The 23,351-nt window shown below is 44.2% G+C and overlaps 1 protein-coding gene across 1 annotated transcript; it reads right to left on the minus strand.

Moving 5' to 3' along the window:
• Window positions 1-653: 653 nt before the first annotated feature.
• On the minus strand, window positions 654-3,993 carry LOC111260105 (uncharacterized). Its single transcript, XM_086968143.1, has 2 exons — window positions 3,909-3,993; window positions 654-1,967 (listed from the first exon to the last, which is right to left on the minus strand). The coding sequence occupies exon 2, from the start codon at window positions 1,960-1,962 to the stop codon at window positions 1,522-1,524; it is 441 nt and encodes a 146-aa protein (XP_086824269.1). The 5' UTR covers window positions 1,963-1,967; window positions 3,909-3,993; the 3' UTR covers window positions 654-1,521.
• Between the last annotated feature and the right edge of the window lie 19,358 nt (window positions 3,994-23,351).

The raw sequence follows: 23,351 nt of genomic DNA on the forward strand, positions 1-23,351 counted from the left end.
CGCTGAAAGATGTTGTGAACAAGCAAAAACACGCTTCAATCGATTAATTGCAGGGTAACAGTAGACACATTTGGGTACTGATGGAGGTCAAGGAGCGTAGAATAAGCTTGCTAACGAAACATTTTAGCTGTTCATAGAACAGAAGGTTTTCCATCGAAATACGTTGTATCCATGACGCCCACACGTATCGGATTCATGCAGTAAGATACTCTGACTAGGCTATAGAAATACGGGTGCGCACACCACACAGACCGAGCAAACCGGATCATTAAAAATTGGAATACCGGTCCGGGTGGTTCGACCAAGTTTACTTAACATTCCCTTAGAAATCCGGCAAATTTTCTACGGCTCAACATAACTTCAGCCGGACAGTGTCTGAGATAACAAAAAATGGGACGAAATCCCACAGGGTCACCTTTGAAGACTTGTGCACAACTTCCTTTCCCTAGTTTGCTTTTCGCCTTAGTATCGAAAACAGGTCAGATTAGGATAAGTTTAGATTATTCATCGGAACAAAAAAAAAAAAAAAAACTGTTCCAGTTACAATAAAGAGTGAAGCTTAATTTCAACATGATAACACCGCCTTTCTGTAATTAACAGCCAGATTGTGTCTAGTCGCCTAACCGTACAGTATTGTAAACAGCGCACACATATAATCTATATTGATGAGTATGTTTAGATATTTATTGTCGTCTGCTAATGGTGTTTTTCGATTATAAAAAAAAAAACATCGGTCGCGTCGCTTTACACTTCTTAACGCTCATCGACACGAAGCTATCTATTATACGAATCTCGTTACGATAGTAATGTACGTGGCTTTACGATGTAGTGGCCTAGCGGTGGAACGTATGATTGATTAGTAAATTGCTAGGAATAAATACACGTGCTTTAACTCCGCCGTGTAATGGATGGTGTTTTGGTTGGCCTGTTTTACTGGTCAGTGCCCTCGTTTGAATACGTGTGTATCTACTTTTGTTACTGAAGAACGGGCCCCTTTCCTATACTATAGTTAAAGCTGAACAGGCTCCGCCAATGCAGCTGACTTTCCCATGTTATTTAATGGAAGTGAATTGATACCTTCGTCCTCTTCATGCTATTCCATGCTTAGAAATCTACAATGATAATTAGTGGTAGATAGGATAAAAATATCTTTTTTCTAAACGCAATGTCAAGTTGTTTCTATGATCCCGAATAGGCCTTGGTATTGATCATTGGCCTTAAGCAATGAGCTCACATTTGACGAGTCATATATATGATCTACATTACATTAAATGAGTAAATTATTGATACAGGTCCCGCTGGTGTCTCTGACAATGTACGGTACGCACTAGGCTGGCAATGGAAGGACATGTGAAAAAATATAGTGCTATTTGTACTTTAGCAAATCGAATAGGATCATATAGGAAATCTAAAATCTAAACAGAGTACTTTATTCGACACCACACCTTTAACCCTGCAACAATATGTCCTTTCGAGGCCTGCCATAGCCGACGCATAACTGTCCCACTGGACATATTTTGTTTAACAGTCTTTGGGGAATCTATTAGTCAGCGTAACAATAGGCGCTATCTTTGGATTCAATAGTGGGGGTAGAATAAATGTTGTCGAACGGCCTTTGGGACGGATTCCGTAGGCGGGAGCGGGCTGCTTGTGGAATTTAACTGTTACGTGCGGAGGCGCACCTTCCTTGTTATAGTGCTCCTCATAGATTGGTTTTACTGCGTAAACTTCCTTGTGAGCCGATTTTGTAAATTGGCCTATCGGGGCAGTGGTGACATGTTCGTTTGCGGCAGGAGTCTGCGGAGGGACGGCATGGGCAACCGGTGCCACCCTGTATCCACCCATGCTGTTCAGAGTCCACCTAGAGTAATCAAGACCTCCCCCGTAATAGCCATGATTTACTGTTTCGGTGGCTGATAAGGGAGCAACACAAAATGCGGTGAAGGCCACCAGATACCTCATTGCTTCTGGAATTCAATCCAAAAGAGTCAAACTCTTAGATAACAGATAATATTATATATTTAGCAATCGAGCTTATCATTTCTGATCCTTCGAACGACCTCAGAACGTTCAAAGATGTTAGCAGAAGCAAAACGAAGATTGCCTGCGGTAGGTAACAATAGACTTCATCGAGCAGCGAAAATACTTATAACGCTACTAATTTAAATTAAACCAATGAATTTGAGACATCGTCCTATAGTAATGATGCCTAAGGCTAAGCGGCGATATTAATCATTGTCTATAGTTATTTTCGCAGTCTGCTTTCTACAACGATCTCTTTTTCAGTAAAGTCGGTGTAGGACACTGTCACTACATTAGTCACATTGCGTGAACTACAGCATTGTTTACATCAAGCCAGCTTGTTCTTTCAACACCATGTTGTTGAAGTTTTTGGCTGGCTCCTGTACTTTTTTCGTAAACTACGCTATAAAAGGTTCAACGAAGTGCTCACTTGCTGGTACATAAACCACAAACGAAACGACCGGAAACCCTGTCTGTCTAGCTCGCGATTCCTGATGGCGGGTTCATAAAACAATTCATGTACCAATGATACAACAGTCATTACAAAAATTAACTTCAAAATACATTTTTACAAATTACACTAGAATTATAAAATTTAGCAAGTCTAATGTAGATAAGGATCGATTGTTCAGTAAACAGATAAAAGTATGATTTGTGTTACTGCGTATTGGGACCTTTCAGTGGGATTAGTAACCATTGCATCCGCGAATTTCTATGTAGACAGATAGAAAATCCCTTCTATCGTATATTTTCAGCATTTTATCTCTTACTTTTAGACGAAAAAGAAGAAAATCCCAGAACCTGAATACGTATTTCAACTAGCGACTCCGTCCAATAAGTGCTAATGCTATTTTGATAGACATCATTTCCATGGCTATGGCTCTCATTATCGACCCCACTAGTTAACAATCATGAAGTGTCAGTTCACTTTCATTGAAGATAGATATATGCGTTTATGATGTTCGATCATGTGTGACACGAGGTTCTTCGTTGGTCACCACGGTAGCGTGTTCAGTATTGCTGGCGTGCGTCAGAAACGCGTCGTCCTTTAGCAAGCTGTTTATAATTGACGCTAGGGAAAAAGTAATACTTTTACTACATCTTGTTTAGGTCGGCTCACAGCGACGCTTGACGGAGGACAATTTCAGGTCATTGATTATGGTACGATTCATGTGTAAGTGGTAAAAGATCTTTGCCAATATTAGAATGTGGCCAGAAACTGATCGTCAGCGTTAAATCGCCGGCAATATCAATTAAAAACGATCTACCTTTTGCCCGGGCTGATGCCAACAGGGAAGGTCAGTTGCTTCTATATAGAACTGCTACTATGGCACGCTTGACGAAAGACCAGATAAAATAGAAAGATCTGTGCCGTAATATATTACGGAACGGATATGGTAATCCAATTCATGCAAATGACGCTCGTAAAGTAGCACTCGAGGATTCAAGGGAGCTTTTTTTTTCTGAAATTACGGCAAAAAGCATGTGGACCGAAATAAAACCGTAACATCCGCACACACATGTATACGTATATATATAGAGTATTTTTTTAATATATCTATCTCAATGTTGTCCGCGCAGCGTGTCACAAGGTACCTGTCCTTTTTTTTCAAGACAGAGAAGTATGCGCTCAGAGCACCACACGAATTTGCCCTTTCGTTGTTGCACACATACACATATATACATATATATATATATAACACATTTTACAAAATTCTACCATGAAATCATCAGATGCATGTACAAAAACAAGTGACTCGGTATTTCTTGTCTTATCATCAAGGGGCACATCGATGGAACAGATTATGTACTGCGTGCACTTAAAAATGAAAATAATTTGTTGTACGTGCTAAACCTGAGAAACCAGTCGATTTGCCGTAACGCACCTTTGTTGTCGGAAACGCCGAAGGAAATGGTACGGGCAACAGGTGTAATAGGCCACCGGTCAGCCTCGCTTCTGCTGGCATCGGGTTTTCGTTAATGCCTAGGAAAGGCCGTGGAAAGAGCGACAGCTACCCTCGCGTGCGTACAAGGCCCAGCGAAGACGAAACTGGCACAATTGGCCTCCACCTATGCCGGTAGCCGGTTAACGGCAAAAAAAAAATCATATGATAGTGCAAAAAATCGGATTTGCCAATTGGATACTGTTGAGCAAAATCGTGGTAGATTCAGAAAGCTTGAAGCCAGCATGGCGCTCAAACAGTTAGACAGACATTTGTGATATGGCTTAAAGTAGCTCGGAGCGACGACATTTGAACAACTTCAACATTCCAAACAATTTGCTATGGCAGATAGACGATTAAAAATAGAATCAGATAAGTTACGTCAAATTTAGTATCCTGCTAGCAGTCATAAGCCGACATTGTGTGAGCCAGGTACGCGTAACTACCCGGAAATGAACTTCAATGTTCAATTGCGCCCAACATGAAAACTAACTGTAATTATTTTGCATTAAATAAGACCAATTTTCATTGAGAAGGTACGCTATCAGATAAGTACTTTTGCTTTTTTTTTTTTGCTAGTCAATATCTGTGCTGTAGCTGCCAGTGGCCCTTTTTTCTGGTGGCAACCGTAGACCTGTGTGCTATCTTTTTCTCCGCGTTTTTCGTAGCGTAATCTTTTTATAGTTTCCACCTTACTTTAAAAATGACAGGGGAATAAAAGTAAGCTGTTTGATTTGTTAGCATGGAACCCGCTAGCGGATTAGATGCCACTGTGGGAATAAATAAGTTGGAAATTTCGAGCAGATTTACTGCGTGATGGAGGGGCAACATTTATGTCTGCTTGTGCCTTAATTTCGACTCACGTCTGTTTCTAGTTTCGAACCGGCTAGATCAAGGGTGAAGAGCGGTTCTGGCGCGCTACGAAAATGATCGCAGTGACTGATTTTTCTCCTCGAGTAGCGAGAGATAAGGGTGTATTTACGCGCATTTAATAACTACGAAATCCGACGATCAGGAATAATATATATGTTTTTAAAATTTCGTGTTTTGTCTTAGACGTCACATGAAAAGTTCACAGTCGCCCGTACTAGTCAATACTGATGTCTGATACGGTCGAATCGATGCTCATTGTAGATTACTGACCCCCTCGCGTAGTTGATTAACAAAACTAGCGCATGCCGGTACTATTTATGATCGTTTAATTATCGATCGAACATTTGTTAGGTGACCAATACACGCCGTCTGAGGAACATTGCCTTCTCTGGCAGCAGTAAACAACCGTAGCTAATTGAAATCCTGTTGTCAGGTATTATTTAGCTTTTGATGTGGACAAATGATCGTCAGCCGAAACGCGATTATCCCTGCGGACAATCAGAGTGCCCTTGGTCGCTTATCGATTGTCCCCACTTGCCCTCCCTGCTTCGGCCTGATTCTTTGTTCAACGAAACACGCGTCGCAGTGTTTAAGTCGCGTTAAGCAAAATAGGCCATCAGCAATCATCACAGAAAATCTTCACAAATACAAATAGGCCTTCGTGCAACAACATTTTGTCTGTTCGATCACACGAGTGATTACTCTGCGCATTAAACAGTGCCACCATAGTTACAACGTCACTTACTTGACTATACTTATCCAGTTCGGTAATAGATATGAACTTACGCGATAGTTCACGTAAGCTATACTTCAACAACTTGCTTGACTACTGACATTTTACGCGTCCAATATGGTCGCTATGGCTTCATGCAGCGTATATTTTTGCAAATGTTACATATACAGACTTTTATATAGCGGTTCACACATACTTGATGCAGGACAATAGCAACAAGCTCGCAAGCAATAGAGTTAAGCTTAGTAACGGATCAAAACAATGCTCCTTAGGGCACGACCAGATTATATCACATGTATATGCTATTGATAAATTTTCCATTTATCGTCAGTCCAATAGCTGAATTTTATTTATTTACCTATATTATTATTATTATTTATAGGTTTATTGGAAATTGTCAGAACTGTATTTGGTCTGACTGATGAGACGAACACTCGCTAGAAGCATTGGCGTTATAGGCGTCCAGGCAATCTGAGCTATCACCGTTCGTTTTACGTACGACTTATACGGGTATGAATGGTAGGCTCAACGATTGCATTCGATACTTTTGTAGCATTAAAAAATACCGGGACAATCGGTAGTTCTCATGGCGCCATATTATTTTATTATGGCAAAATTGGTCCTTAAGAAATAGGAACAAGCAGTTTTGAGCGTACCACAATAGCCGTAAGGCATCGACTATATGTTCATCATTTAGTGTTTGTAGTTTCTTCTAAGCTAATCAGTGTTACCTGAAAACCCCGTAATACATTATGGCATTATTAAAAGTGGCATGATACATACGTTGACGAGCTTGCAAAATAGATTTCCTCTAGTATGTCCAATGATATTTATCGTAAAACTGGTCCCATTACCATCAATTTAGCCGATTAGAATGTGCGGCCTGTTTTGCGATGGCCAGCCATATTCTCTCAGGGCAATGAACTAGCCTGCATAACGAATCAACGCGGTAGCGGATGGACAACATGGACCAGCATCCGATCGATTAGTTATCCATCCATAGCGTTTCCGCTAGCTCTCGCCAGTAACGAACCCAGCCAACCAGTCGATCGCCCTCTCGGTACTCGGCAGAACAGGCCAAAGGTCAAGTACAAGTAGTCCCTTCTAAATTGAGAAGTGCCAGTCGACCATAACATTTATCGAGCGTAAACGAAGCGGATATTACACCCCGACCTCAAGTCATCTCTTTCAAGAAATCTTTGCAAAAGACAGAGCTAACATGAACGGGAGAGGTAAACGGTGGTAGATGAAATAAACTGGGGCAATTTTTGGTTCGGCGCCAACGCATATGCTATTCGAACAGAGGCAAAAGGTAAAGTACACAGTGCAGTAAATGAGGAGATGGTGTTACGGTTACAGAAGGAAGGCGACGAGGTCAAGCAGCAACCACAGAAACTCTCTGCTGCCTCCATTTCGCAACCCCCACACAAAGATATTAGGAAAAAGCGAGAAGCACAGAAAGCGAGAAGGGCCAAAAACATCGTGCGTTTCCGAGCCGCGAACAAAGGAAGGGAACCTTTCCGATCAGAAACGAATACACGATGAGAGGAAAGAGAAAACGTATGGGCCTATATCTCAATGCCGCGATCAGTCGACGCAATTCGAGCAAGTCATGTCTGCATATCTAAGGTCATTCTAGAGTCGAGGTGAGCTCTTCCTCGTGTTGCCGTCGCTTCGGACATCTGCTTATGCCTTTTCCGAGTCTCGTTCCACAGCACCCTCTGACTTGGGGCGGACTTCCATGTTCCTTGGTCAACCGGTGTCGAGAATTCCGCCGTTTCAATCGAATCGCCTCCTACTCGTAGAACTTCAAAAGCGTATGAAGGGCCGACAGGCAAACTCTGGTTCTACGCCCGTTTACGCCGCACTCCATCTCGGGCGCAATCTGATGGCCAACCTCTGCGAGAACAAGTGTGGAAGAGTGAGACTGGGAAATCTGCGAAAAAGTCCGAGCTGTTCTCCTGGAGCCTGTAGTCATCGCCGTGCCCAAGCGATCACGACGCAGTTGGGCAAATGTATGCACGTTCTCCATCTATCTAGGCTGCCGATAAACGGACCAACGTGCACTGACTAACGGTGCCGTAGAACTGGTAGCCTTGAATAAACGAGATAAAGAGAAAGATGAAGTCCAAAACGCAACGAACGGAATTTCCCTTTGAACCTATCTTTTTCGTTGTACCTCTCTTTCTTGTTGAATTGTTCGAACAATTCCTGGTCCTGCTCGATCTCAACTACGGTTCCGTTCCCTCAGTTCGATGTTTCTGACGGCCGACGATAGGCGAAAAGTCAGTAGTTATTTTGTCATTTCGGGGACCGCGGTTCAATCGCAGATACGATATCTCTACGAGTAAGATATCGGAAACGTCAGAAGGAGTAAGACGAAAGCGAAAATCAGGACTGGTATAGAATTAAGGCCCGGGAACAAGGCGGGAAGCGTTGTCGGGTCAAAAATCAAGAGCGATCCATTCGTCCGGGGCGCGAAAGACACCAACGGGTTTGGTTGGCTTTGGAAGGGACGATCTGGGGGTTTACGGCAATACCCTGCCGCATGTGCGTGCAAGAAGGATATCGGTCTGCCTGCCTATCTGTGCTCTAACAGTTATATTTGTAGTACTAGTAGCAGTACTTTTCATGAGCTGGCTACCTGTGACCCATGGCCGCCAATCTCCGCCTGCTACTGATTCTTGCTGATCACCATCCTGTTTCTCTGTTATTCTATCTCAGCAGCGCGATCGTCCCTGGCTAGCTCTATCAGTGTTTCTCTAGCTTTCGGTTGAACGATGCAGCGCGTTAGTATAATATAATGACTTGTAGGGAGTTTTATTCGATGTATGTGTGTGTGGATGTTTGCCGGCCATCTTACTTGCGTAGCTCGTCGTTGTGCTACTACGTATATACAGCGCTCGTATGTGGCTAGTAGCGACGTCTGTGTGTCTCTGTCTTCGGTTGGGCACACGCAGTGGTGGGTGTAATCGTAACCTCACTCTTGTGTGGATGGCATGTCCGCGATAAGCGCCCATCGCATCGGAGGAGGGCGGCCCTGTGCTCTGCAATTGCTAACATGGTCTCCTTTCTCTGCCCCATTCGGCCAAACGTGGCTCGAGGGCGCACCGCATCGTAGCTCCGCTGAAGGCTGCGCCACTTCTGAAGGCTTCTACAGCCTTTTTCGTTGTTGTGACGACTACAGCGACGAAGAGAACTACGATGGGAAGAAGGCGAGAGAAGAGGGTCGTTTTGAGGGGAGAAGTCGGGAGTCTAAGGGGAAGCAAAAAGTAATTTTATTATCAATGTCGTTTGAGATAAACCCTTCTTCTTGCTATAGAAGCCACTGGCCGACCACCGACTAGCAGCGGTGGCGGCAGCACAAGCAGTACTTGCGCCGGACCACGGCCCCAACAACTCCGCGATGACGACGACAACGAAGCCGCGCGACGATGGCTCCCCTTGCCTGTCCGCTCGCCTGCCTGCTTCTATCTCAAATGCGCTCAAACGCTTGCGTTTCTGCCACTCTTTCCCGCTACAGCGGTTGCGAGGGGGCGTGAAACATACGAGATGTACGGTGCTTTTTTTCGACGAGGCCAAAGAGCTAAAAAAGTGCTGCTGCTGTTGCTGACGGCGGCGGCGGCTAGGCGAGTCGGCTACCACGGCTCTCCGGGATCGCTTTTGGTACCGTTGCTGCTACCATAAGCGTCGACCACGAGCAACCGCCGCGTCACTGGAAATGGCCATTGCTTTGTAACGATGGTACCGGCGATGGCAGCGATGGTGATGATGGTGTTGGTCGCGTTTGCTGCGGGGGCAGTAGACGGCTCGCGCCAGTGGTAGCTAGCGATAGGGTTGGATGGATGGCGTTCTTTTCACGAGGGCAGCGGCGCCAGCCGAGGCCGAAACCTAGGCTATAGAAATAGTACTACACTGGCTACGAAGGATGTGGAACTGCTTTTGCGGCTTCGACGTAGGGACTAGTGACGGCTGGACTCCGTGTGGAAGAACGGGTTGTAACGGCGGCGGCCGTAAAGGCATGATGGGGCTCGGAGGCTGCTGGTGCGTCATAGGTGTATGTGTACACATATAGGTACATGCACCCGTATGTGGGGATGATAGTCTGCTATGGGGGCCGCTGAGCGGCGGGATAGAGAAAACTGGGTGAGCAAACGAACGAGATCGCCGGATACGCTTTTCCTGCCGCTGTTGTTGCCATTGATGCTCTCCACTCGGCAGGACTCTGCGGAACGCAGAAAGGGAGCAGGCACAAGCGCAAGCCAAGGAAGAAGAAAACGGACAAGACGAGGAGTGGGGGCAGGCCACGTTGTCGCTGAGCTTTTGGCGGGGCCAACTACGGGACTTGGGGCACGTAGTGCGAGCTGTTAAAATGTTTTGCCAGTAGTAGCAGCAGCGGCCGCAATCTCATCTTAAATTACTTGGAAGATAGCGACAGGCAGCGGTAAGAACTATTGCCTCCATATGTAATAGTTTTTGGGAAAGTGATATCTATCCGCAGATGGCAGGCGAAATCGCTCGAAACATGCTGCTAGTCGTGGACCGTGCTGTACGGACCAGGCTACGAAACGTCTTTGTACGAGATACGTACAAAGCTCTCACTGACAGCTGACGATCTCTGTCGTCAAATATTGACGCGTCAGGGGCTTAACTAAGCGCATTAGCATTACTCTTGCTTTGAGGAAAGGTAATCTTTTCGATAACCATTGCCTTTCAATTGCTCCCATTCGGAACCCATTCCATTTGCATATACATATTAAATAGATAGTGGAACTATTTATGTGTCGTTGTGCAAATGCAACTAGCTCAAAGACTGGGTCACGAGAGCCGAGGATAGCAGCATTGAAGCACAACAGGATATTACATCATTTGAACTCTACCTTATGGCCGAACGAGAAGACATGTTTGCGAACGCGCGCTCTCAGCCGCGAACACCGCTGCTTTTCCCTAAGTTTTTTCTCGCAAAGCTTTCTAACTTCGAGGGTATTCAAGGAATAATATATCTATCATGACTTCAGCAATTAAGGAGCATGGCAGAGATGTGACCTGCGCGCAAGATAAAGACAACCCTGTAGCGTTCAAACAAACATTCAGAAAGCACATTATTGTTGAACGCTATTTGTTGAACATGTTATTAGTTTGGGCATTTATGAATACGATCAAGTCACTTCTTTAACAAATGTCTCATACACCTAAGTTTTTTAGTGCTCTGTACGTGTATCTCGTGTCAGGCCAAAAGCACCTTTCATTTCAAACAGAAACATTATGAGCCTTAAAACAGCTATCTTAAGCTACCACTTTGAACAATGCTATTAGGGCAAGTTTTTGCGACTACTTCAATTTCCTCTCACGAAGAAGCGTGTCTGTTTTTTGCTTTTGCCAAATAGGTTTTACTTTTCCAGCAAATTGTCTAGTGAATCGTTGTTCTTAAAAGGCAAATGGAGGGATTAACACTTACGCGTAACGGGTCACTTTACAGCCAATTCTCGTTATGAACAGACACTATTACGGTAGGAGAGATGTTTGGAGAACAGAATGAGGCCCATTTCCGAACTCTGGCGTAATTCGATTGAGGGGCTCATTTCGCTGATTCGGATGACCTCCATCAGCAGACCACCCACCGTCCGTAGCCAGACCCCTGTTGTCCAGGTGGTTCATTAGTCTTGGTGGTAAAGCATACGTACACATACTCAATTCCGATAGGATCGTCGGAAGTTGGCTTATCAGTGGATGATGTCTCATTTGATCATTGAATGGCATGTCTCATATGTAGGTTACCCCAGACTAAACACGACCGCTGAAATAAGAAGAATCTAAAGAATAACATATCTCTGCTACGATAGGTTTTCGAGTCTAGATCTTGAAGATTGAGAACACGCCCCGGTTCTTTTAGATTCTATCTCTCTCGGGTCATAAAAACTTTTTACCTTCAAGGAACAAGTTCATTTACTTACGTGCCTCTTAACTGCCAAATATTTTAGAACAAGCCGACTATTGTGGTTTTTTGGGTTACAAAAGATCCAAAAAATCTCTAATTATTCTACGTATCTATCTTATCTATGCCCATACGCTACGAAGAACTACAATACCAACTTTGTACCTGAAGCGCGAGATGTCGAGTAACTTTGTCTGTGTAACATTTAACTTCTATTGACTGAAGCCGTTTGATATACCGTTTACATGCCTGTTCGCTAAAATTTAACAAAGTATTTTATCTATTTAGTCAACAACAAAAGTTGGTATGAACCCTACGTTGATAACGAAATGCGATAGCGGACATTCTCAAAAGAACTTGGGCTAAACGTTTATGAGAACAGGCACAATGTGGCTAACTATAAAAAGAGCTTTTTCCCATTTTTCATTAATAATTCATTTTGTATCTAATTTATATAATAGGACTTGCACACAGGCATCCCCCAAACGACTCTATGCTTGTCTTGCGCATGGAGGAATGGACCAAATGTGGCGTCTCCACAAATTTCTCTCATTGCAAAGTACTGATATCGAGCGCAACCATTTTGACCAAAACGAGCAAACTAAGTACACAAGATTAAGCTTTATTCTTTTTGATTTATCGCAAGCATTTTGTTTGCAAAACTACTATAGGTATATACGTATAAGCTCGAGAATTGACCGCCGCTTTCGAATGCAGTATCTTGATGCCTAAACCATCCAAGCTTGCACGTTAGAGTTAATAATATTCTCACTTGAAGAATTGTCCCCCGTAAATGTGCTCCCGGGATCTTGTTTAACATTTGTTCAGTCTCTCTCTGTCTCCCCCTCTCTTTCTCTCTTTCTCTCTCTCTCTCTCTCTCTTCAAAACAGAGGTTCAGTATCCCGATCTATTACACCGTTCCATTACTGCGCACTATACTGGTTGGATGCTTGGACACTTCGTTTAGTGACGAGAAGAAATCACAGAAAGTCCATCCGAGATAGTAGCGGTAACGCTGTAGCTCGTTCTTTCACATTTACCGGCGATACTCACACAGACATGTAAAAGCCCAGTAAAAGCGAACCATGATGCTGCCGCATTCGCAGGCTGTGGCGGGATGCATTCGCCTGTCCGAATCCCCCTTGTCCTGCACCCGTTGGTCCTTCTCATCTTGGCACACGTTTGGACTACAGCTAGGGCTGCCATTCCACTGCAGGCCCCGCATTTTAAATCGCTAGAAACAGTGTGCGAGTACGTGAGGTAACGGTGGCAACACTTATTCAACTGCCTGAAGGCTTGAGATCGGTGAGTATCTAGTCTCGTGCTGCCGCTGCCCATCTCGCCCGCGGCAACTCAAAATTCGTGCGGGCCGCCTTTACCGTCGCCTGTGATGCTCCCGCTGTTGCTGTTTAGAGCGACGACGACGACGACGACGACAAACACAAGTAACTTTGTAGCCATAACAGCCGTTGGGTCGTGAGTTTGGCGACTGGGTCGTGTCGAAATCGTAAAATCAAATGAGCTACAAATAGCCGAAAGGCGGTTGTGGCTATGACGGTGGCAGCAGCGCAAGAAGATATCAAAAAGAAGTCGAAGGCAGGCAGGCGAGCCTACACATATCGTGCGCGTAGGTGTTCATTTGATTTTTACATTTTGACGATGACGACAATCACAACAACGACAACAACAACAGCAGAGAACAACGCCAAAAAGAAGTAGGAGAAGTAGGCAGAAAAAAGAAGCTAGGTTTGCTCTGACAAGAGCGACTCGTTGATGCTGGGTTATGGGAAATGGACATACAGCTAGACAGGAGTGTCTACATCGTTCCGCGTGCAGCGTTCAACTGAGCGTCACATGCAGGACAGGGGAAGCGATGCTCGCACGACAACTATAACGGATTCTATCTCCTTGAGCGGCGGCGATACGGCAGTCGTTCCGGTATTGCCGCTTGCGACAGCGGCGATGGCAGTGGCAGTGGTGGCGGCGGCGGTGGCGGCGGCCCTCTGCGATGATAGCCACGATCCTATCTCTGCTGTCGCCTGGCTTTTCTGCGGTGTTTAAGGGTGAATTGTGCTGAGTGTGGGTACGTGAAAGATGAGGAGAAGTTGAGTGAACACGTAGCAATGGAACAGCGGCGAAACTAAACAAGGGAGCCAGGCAACACGGAACAACCTGAACGAACGAGAAGAAACGGACGAGGGACGAAACAGAGCAGTCCTCGTGCGAATGTGAGCATGAGCAAGTGAAAATTCGAATCGACTGTTCGAATTGACTAAGCTAAGTCTCGTACACCTACACCCCTACAAACCTCGCGACTTTCCAACGTCGTTGGGGGCTTCTATTTCTAAATAAGAGAAAAGGAAGAAGAGGGGGAGCAGCTCATTCGAGGGGCTACCAAGGGTACGGTTGCCGTCAGTTGGCAATGCAGGCAACACGAGCAGCTAGATAGTTGATGATATCAACTTTTTATCATCAGCGTCACAAACGAGACGCTAGTAGGCAATACTACTAGCAAGCTGGCAATTCTCCAACCGCTTCCCTATTGTCATCATTGCCTTGAAGCGGAATATGGATGTCGTGTGTGCTGACGATTGGAAGCAAGCATTGGAAAAGCACTGGTCAGAGTGGCGAAAATGCCGCAGCGACAACTAAAGAAGGTCTAAGGAAAAGAAATAGAGGGAACTTGACAAACACGTATACATATACGAGATGATGTGGCAGGCCGAGAGATTCAGAACCCTGCACAAATGGGACAAATCCAAGTGGTGAAAGAAATGCGGCAGAAGCGGTGGAAATATGAAAGCAAGAAGACGACGTAAACGAGAAAAAGCTCATGTTAAAGTCAAGTCAATAAATAGGTACCGACAGCAGCCAATGATCGAGCTGAACGGATGCGTCCTTTCATGCGGACAGGAAGGACCCTCTAAGAGCAGCGGTAGATATATATCCACCGTCGAAGCTCTACGTCGTTTGTCGAGTAGATGTATATCAAGTTCATAAGATGCATAACGTGAACGAAGGAATCTTGTAGAAACAGTCGCGTTCAGGGAATCAGGCGTGGCGATTTGTTTTTCCCTGACGGTAAATAGCGCAAGTAAAACAGGTAACAAATAAGGTTTGCTAAGTTGCCATAATAAAGCTAAGTTGCACAAGGGGGCCTGAGAGATCGGCCGATGCTATCCGCCACCTATTGTGATCACACCTTTGCTTTATACCTAGTTACAGGAATGAAACGAGCATGTATGCTCAAAGATATCACGAATGAGGGTATTAAAGTTTTAAAAACGGCGATAAGCCGCCAGGAAAGCAAGTTATCAAAGCATCGAGTCACTTAGGGCAAGCCAAGAACAATAATACATGCTTTGTACACACGAAATATTTGAATTCTGAAAATTCAATCTTGGTACACCATTTCATGAGAAATAAGTTTGTTAGTTTTTCTTAGGACGGCCGACTCTGTTCTCTGATTTAGAGGACGTACTGGATATCGAACTGTTCGAACGGAAGTTTGATGCGTGGTTAACTAACAATTACTTTTTTCAGTTTGGTAACGGCATTTTACCCACTACTATCTTGTTGTGATTGAAGGAAGCATCGCAGAAAAATATATATGTTACTAGTTTTCTATTTATTAACCTAATCACACACGATTGTTCGGGTACCATGAAGCCTTCGGGAGGAAAGTGTAGTTGTGTCTCTCAGCCTGTGGGTTTTTGCACAACTCTATAGTAATTAAAATACCTTATAAGTTTAGCTTTAAAACTCGTGCTGGGAGCAAAGTGACGTAGTTAGCTATATCAGGCCTAGTTAAATATAGATTTGCTAAGCTAGTTTTAACGGCAACGTGGCATGATCTGCTGAAACATGGCTAGACCGCGCTGATTTAAGTTTTGACTGATAGAGAACCTTTCAATACTATACGGTTAATCAAATCCCCTTGCTTCGACCCACACATACGCGTATGTAAGATTTGCATAAAGATCTAGATTTCAGCGACCCCTATTTTTACCCAGCATACACAGCTCGACTGAAACAACTGCAGCACCGAGTAAGTAATCGCGAAACCCTTGGTATTGACGCCCACCGCAGGTCGGCGAGCGACGTCGAGTAGCATCGCGCTGCACCTTAATCGCAGACGAGCTACAGTTCAGGTAGTAGTAAGTCAGGCGCCTCGGGCGACTGAAGCCGTAGCTATAGTTGGTAGCTTAGCCATAGGAGTGAAACGGTTTAGAACGGGGCTAGGCGTAGCAGCACCTTGGCAAGTAAGCCACTCAACGCACTTCATGATAACGAACGCCGCAAGGAGTTGAGCGAGCACGAGTTACCGTTCACGGACTTACTCTGTTGCTCTCTGCTTACAGAGCGAGCGGGTTGCAAGCCATGAAGGAACGCTCGCGGTCCTCTAGCTGGCCTGCTACCCCTGGCCCACAGAGTACCGCAATGCATGGTGCCTCACTCCAGCAACGACCATTCCTACACGAGGCGCGGAAACAAGCAGGTTTCAACGCGACGCAAAGCTCGCAAGCCTAAAGCGGAAATAGTGTTGAGGAAATATTCGACAAGATCGCACCTTCGTCTTTGTCGTTGTCGCGTCGCACTGACGCTGCTCTGCAACATTATCTAGGAGCAGCTTTTGCCACGAGCCGGTTGACTCTCGACTATGGCAGCGGTTGCTACGAGGACGGCGATGGCCCCGTCTGCGGCGGTCTAGCGGCTTTGTGTACGCGCGACAAGATAGCCAATGCTACAGCTCCCACAACCTCAACTACCATCGCTTTGCACCGGGGAGAAAGTACGGGAGAGAAAAGTACGGGCAATAGATATGCCATGGGCGCCGTGTGTGTGAAGTGTCTGAATACTCGCGGTGAGCTTTTCTCTTGTCAGACCAGAGCTGCTCGGTGCCCTTGTGATCGCCGACGGGGGACGAGTGCCGGCCATGAAAGGGGTCTTGGGAGGCACGGCGTGGGGTGGTAGTGGTGGGGGCATGGGAGTTGTAAAAGGATAGAGTAGCAGCAGCAGTTGTCGCGGGCTATCCACTCGCGGCGACCCACTCACGCCTTCTTGACTCGAGGAAGGTTGGCAAGCTTCGCGTGTGCACACACTATGATAGGGTTTACAGCGACAAGACTTGGCTAGCTGCTAGGGTTTTTTGCGGTTGATAGAACGGGTGCGATCACCGTTGCTGGTTGCGTTTATCTGTGTGAGAGACGATGGCGAGTAAGAAAGGCAGAAACGTATCGAATGAAAAGAGAGATTCGACGAAACCGAAACTTGCTGGTAATTTCCCGCCCTCTCGTCATGAAGCAAAATAGCTTTTATTTTAGCTAGATTGTACAACCGGTATCCTATCAATGGCCATCAGAATGGGACAGAATTGGCGAAGATTGGGCAGTTGAAATCTTCCTGCTTGCACGGCCTGTTTGTGTTCGCTCATTGTTACCAGGCAAAATAAAGGCCAATCGAAGTTATCGCTTCCTTCGAGTGATATTTATAGAGAAAAGAAACGAAACAGTCCAAAAACATCAAATGTGTGGCTTAAGAGTAGCAGAAAAAGCTATAACAAGGGAAGGTAAGACAGCGAAACAATAGTAGGATTATTTCGTATAACAAGAATTTCGTATCGCCGATCGACAAACCCTTTAACGCCTAGGTCCCTGTACAGTAAGACAGCTCTGACTAATTGAATTGTCACCGCTCCTGTCATCGGCTAGCGTCCAGTAGTAGCGGCAGGCCATTTAGAAAAAGTGCCCTGTGTGCTTGCGGCCTGCACGTGTCATCCCTATTTGAACGTCTCTTTTTTGTTTTTTATGGATTCTTCTTTTGCTGCAGCGTCGTTTTATTCTATGCCCCCTTTCAACAATACGCCTTTCGATCCCAACTCATTTCATGTCAATATATATATATATAATAAACTTACTTTGCTAATTTTGGGCACGTTGTTTTGGCGTACCAGTGTGACTACGATAGCTCGATTCGTCTTACTGATGCGTCTCCATCGTCACAGTTTTGCTCGATCTCTGGGCAGTGTTCTGTGCTTCTTCGACGTCTGCCGTTGTGGACCGACAAGGAAGAATGGTTCACCTGATTCCCATATATCTCTAATTTTCTTTCTATCTCCACATCTCGCTCTTGCAGAGGTGACTTCACAGGGCGTTTTACCTCACAAGCAGCCCTAATAGCAGGGCCTTCGATGGAAGGAGAAGCGGCCGCTGTGTGGAAAAAGACGGCTGATGCCATCAGGCCGCCTCTCCCAGCACCCCTCCCACGAGACGCACGAACGGCAAGCCACAGAAGGCCCTGTGAATTCTGCTCCACCGTATCAATACGCACACAAGCGTAAGGCCGGCAGAATGGTAGGAACAGGCAGCGCCGTCCATGAGGTCTACCGCAGTACGTCATTTTACTCCGCCCCCTAGATTCCGCTCCTGTAGACGCACGTGGGCGCGGTCCGGCGCCGCCCACTTTGACAGCGTCCGCCCTCTCTGCTCTCTAGAAGTAAGGATTTCAACGCCCCATAACATTAGTAGATAGAGCACGACGCACAGGCATAGCGGCAGGGAACGGCGGGGATAACGGCTCCAAACTACTGGCTATGGGCTCCAGGACGGCTCTTTGTCCTTTCGGGTGTGTGGATTCGCGCAGCCCCCACAGCTAATACACACTAACACAAGTGCTGTACGAGAGAAGCCGGGGGTGTCGGCTTTAGACAACGTCGAGAAGTGAAGGCGATCATGCGCAGGCAGCCGCGGCGTAGTGACCCTACAAAAGAGAAGAAACGACGAAAGAGACCCAGAAAAGGAGAGGGAGGGACGCAGGTCACAGTCGGACGTGCACTATGCCGCGGAAGAAGGAGGGTAAGGGAAGCTCACCCTTCTTGAAGCAGACCTTGTCTTTACAGACGCAAGATTTTTGCCGTCGCGGCCGACTTTGGAGAGCGAGGACGGGCATCAAACGAAGCCGTATAGGGTAGTGCTTGCTGCTTGAAGGCATCGAGTTCTGAAAGAAACGTAGGGAATTAGAGCACACAGACACGTAACTGGCATACGCCCTCATTACAGTGTTACTAGCCGCAAATCGGAGAGCCACTCAGCCACAGCAGAACTCACCCGTCGGAAGCCGATGCGCCGCACATCCGTGACATAGCAACCCATGTCAGCATAAATACATATGCGTACCCATTCCAGCGTACCGGCTGTGTTAGGCCTGTTTAAAAAACTGACCAGAACTACGTACTATTAACATATTTACACGTGTAAACGAACCGTACGATTTTCAATAGCATCTTAAGCTGAGGATAAAACGGAACCACACTCGGACTCTATTTGACGGTCTGCTAGATTCAAATCCAATCAAGGCTATATAAGGCCATTATTAGTCTGCTGACTATCGAGCGCAAGATAGGCGATTAATTAGCCAACTTGATTTGTTGGTTAAAAACACACAATTGTCATAACTGCGTAATTTATACATGAAGCCGCGAGGTCGTAGAGAGTTTGCAGCATTATAAGACAATCAGGGTGCAATAAAGGCAAGAAAAAGGATACATAAGAATATACGGATCATTACAGCCAGTGAATTTGTCGAAAAGCCACTTCGACAAAAGTCAAGTTCGTATAGAGCCAAGAGATTTTAGCTAGAATACATGCTTGAGCCATTTCCCACAGAGAACTCAGGTACAGAATCGCGAATTCTGATGTTTCTCCTGTTAATAATGAGAGTTATGCTAACAATTTTTGGCTCCGGAAAAGTTTGTTGTAAATGCCAGAGAAAAAAAAAAAAAAACCCATACCATAACAATGCAGGAAATTGTTTTTTCAATTGTTCGGGCCACATAGGTTTCACTAATCGTAGGAAAAAACGCATCTGAGACTTTCTGAATCACGATTTTCACCTGTTCAGACAGCTTATTAGCTATAAACTCAGCTCTTGAATCGTTGGCATTTATCGGTTAAGAAGGACGCTTCATATCAGATGTTGTGTTTAACTGTGTCGCGCTGCCTTTTGTACCACAATGGCTTTTGCCCTAAAGTATTTAAGGTGAAATTTTACCCAGTTGTTATTTACTCTCATATATAGAGGTCTCAAAACGCTTCCTTATTAAGACTGCGCTCGAAATTACCTCTCCATTATTCATATGGTACGATAGTATCTCACTCCTATCGTATATTGCAAATAAAACGTTAAAGTACACATCTCTTCTATATGTCATAGCCGATATATATATATATATATATATGGCATCGGCTAAATTGAGACTGTCTTCGATGTTTCCGGATGCTTGTAACTTCAGGCGCTCTTTCAGATGAAACCAGTATTACCAAGGAAAAGCGTCGTTTTCGCAGTTTCAGCAGAGATCAACCATTATCGAATTTATTCATTGCAATAAACCCCAATCAAGCTAACATACCTCAAAGGATATTCCAAAATCGACGACAAATAGAAGCAGCAAGAACACCGTCCAGAAGTCAATTTTTAGTAATTCTGCTGTTTTGATTCAGTTGCAGGCTACCATGTAGGGGTAAAGTTAGACAGAATTGCTCTCTAAGGACGACAGGGGGCTCCTCAATTTTCGCAAAAAGAAAGCGGCAGGTCAGAAAAGTATTTTTATTAATGCAAAAATCAGCTGCAGAAACGATCGTAGGCGTGCCTGATAGTCAGGGAAATTTGCCTATTTACATGTTGGATATAACGAATTTTCCGGCCTATGTTCACGCTTTGAGTGCGGTGCCCAGTGAAGGAGACAACGAGCAGCTAAGCTATTCAAAAAAAGGTCATACGTGTCCTAGCAAAATGGCTTGTCGCTTGATACCAGCCGGCTGCTGCAAGACTGGCTATTTGAAGGTATAAATGTATTTTGAAACAAACGCATATAACTATAGTATTTTAACCCATTATCACATAGATGGTGACACCTGTAAATCTCGGCGTGATCATATTGTTGTGACGACGACCCGCTCACTTATGCTATCCGAAAGGTATTCGGAACGAGCCTGCGGGTAGTTTAGGCCTCGAATACAAGAGCTAATCAGTCTGAATGGACACATTGAATAAACAAGATCGTCAGAAATCACGTTTTCAACACCACCAAATAAATTTATTCAAATATTTCGACAATCAACGAGCTATTCGGAGCCATTGTCACGAATGTAGACATATATAAGCGTGTATGTGTCGAGTTAATTATATAATATTAATGATCATTTCAATGCACTCCGTGACCTCTCGCTTATAAGCATCTTCTTTCGTCTGATAAGGTTGCCTGTTCAGGTTTACGGTTTTGTTACAGTTAACCGAGTAGTGTTCACTAAGTACCTGAACCGATGTGTTCTGAACAGCGCGGAAGCTTAAAGGAGGTAAAATATATAGAAGCACGCGAGATGAGATAACAATAGAGAGTTTTCACTGGATTCGATGTATGGAATCATTTTTTAGGATATCGTTTTAATGCTGGGCTTTCTGCCGTAAAAAGTCATTCAATTTGTTAAAGTCCCTTTTTTTTAGATGTTGCAAAAGTATTCAACAAAAACATTTTTTTTTTTCACAGCAGAACATAATGTCTATTACAGTGAGTGCAATGTTAAAAGGAAATCTATAAATAAAAAATTTACAAAATTACCGAAGAAGGTCAATTTAGGGTGAGTCGTATCATAATAGTGATGATAATATCAATAACTTTAGGAAGTGTTGGTTAAAATCAAATATTTTGAACAAATTCCTTATTTTCCATTTTATGACTGCACTGGAAAGACAAGCACAATATCGAAATATTTCGACCTACTTACTGTAACTCTGGATTTGCTATTGTTCGTATTTGTAGCTAGATGTCATTATTATCATTTCTTGCTCTTTACTCTGCGGTACATATACAATAAAATATATTCATTGCGGCGCTATATTCGGTTGCTCCCGGCTCTTTCAGTGAAAGGCTTGGTCGTACAGATCGTGGTGCGATTAATCAGATTATTATCTAATTGATTGCAACGCCGCCTTTTCCGCCGCTTGTTATTTTCTACAAAATGTTTTATTGTTTATGGTTTTTACAAAACTATCGCAGAAAAATAATCGGGTCATTCAGCCGGGTTACGGTGCGAAACAATTTCTATCCCATGCCATGATATTATTTAGAATATTCTAAATTTCCTTTCCGTATGAGCTTTTACCTTTTTTGTGTTGTTTAATATATTGCGAAGCTTCTGCGTTAGAGCTGCTATCCTTTATTAGTTACCGTAAAACGAATTGGTTCCATTTACATGATAATAGAAAATAATAATTGTACGTATTAATTAAGTCCGCTTTCATGCGCCAGTTAAAACCTCTTATATTAGAGGATGATAAATCACCAGTTTTGCTGAACGTATACGATAACAGTTATTAGTTAGACGTTCGTAGTGATCTGAGCCGATCTGAACTTACAAGGATACAACCCATAGTCGTAGCATTCATCCTGAAAATTATACAGCTAGTCATATACGGAACGTTTGGAAAAAATAGGTCGAGACAGAAGTGACCCAACGTTATTTTTGAGAACAACAGGTACCACGACAGAAAAAAGTGCTCCTTGACGGGGTCTCGTGGCGGCGGGAGCGACCTATAAAAGTTCTAGCAATTTACAACTTCAATGTCCATGTCCTAAAAAAATAGAGCGTCTGGGACGCAAATGATCCTACGTTGAAAAAGCAAATACGAGTATCTTTTTTCCGTTGTTCGTATTTTGCCAGTATAATGTATTAGCTTATAATTTACGAGATATTCAACCGTGACTTGCGGAAGATAATTTTCTTCATTTAACTCCATGATATGTGCAGTGCCTCAGATATGTCCTGAAATGCCCCTGGAAAGAACCAAATTGACACTATTTACGCCATCTTTTTTGACACCCCGCTATCAACTAAGGGAGGCGCTCTTTTACTACTCAATGAATGCATTAATCAGGATACCACCGAAGTAGTAGAGCAGCGAGGACCTTGCAAATTCACTTAGTCATAAAACTCTATTTATACGATAAAAGCATCATTCTAACTTCTATCCCAGTTTACTTATACCCTTATTCAATCGTCTGTTGATTTGCCATGTTTCATTTGCCTCGCAAGTTTTGCCAAACCTATGTTGTAAGTTCTTCAGATTTTCGTTCGCAAGATAAGCTTTCAGCCAGCATTTTCATAACTATAAATGTATGTATATTTATAGATTAAATTTTTTATCATCATTGAAAAAATCCAACAAATAAATATGTAGCAGAAATTTGATGAGAGACGCCTGGAAACAAGTAACTTATCATTTCCAATCTTTACATTTTGATTCCGTCAATATGATTAAGTTGGTACAAAGACAGTCTCATTTCTCAAATGACGATTTTTCAAAAAAAAAATTCAGTATATTTTTCTAACGTTCTCTTCTGAACGTTACCCAGCGGTTTTTGTTCTGGTAGAAAATGTGGCCGAATTGCGTAGGGTTATTAGTTGGAGTTATAGACAGAGATAATACATTAATTCGGACTTTGGGATTCATCGACTTTATTAGCCCTCGATTCGAAAACCTCGATGCGTTGGCCTCCCTCGCATGAGCGACACCGCTTATATTTAGAAAGTTTTCTGTATGATAAAACCTACGAGTAGAAAACTGTATATCGGCAATTGCATCCTTCAATATGGTTTTCCAACATCTGACTCGTGACTGAAAAGGAATGAACAGAATTCCAACGGACCCCGTGACAAATTCGTTTGTTCAGGCTTAATGTCCGTCCCTTGTTCCATAAGATGACACCTCTATGTTTCGAGGCTTTGTTCGGTATCGCCGTTAGGCATAGTTCCACCAGACAGACGACTGGCTCCCGGTATGAAGCGAA

Source organism: Varroa jacobsoni, unplaced genomic scaffold (assembly GCF_002532875.2).
Source record: "Varroa jacobsoni isolate VJ856 unplaced genomic scaffold, vjacob_1.0 scaffold_399, whole genome shotgun sequence".
In the NCBI taxonomy this organism is placed as follows: Eukaryota; Metazoa; Arthropoda; class Arachnida; order Mesostigmata; family Varroidae; genus Varroa; species Varroa jacobsoni.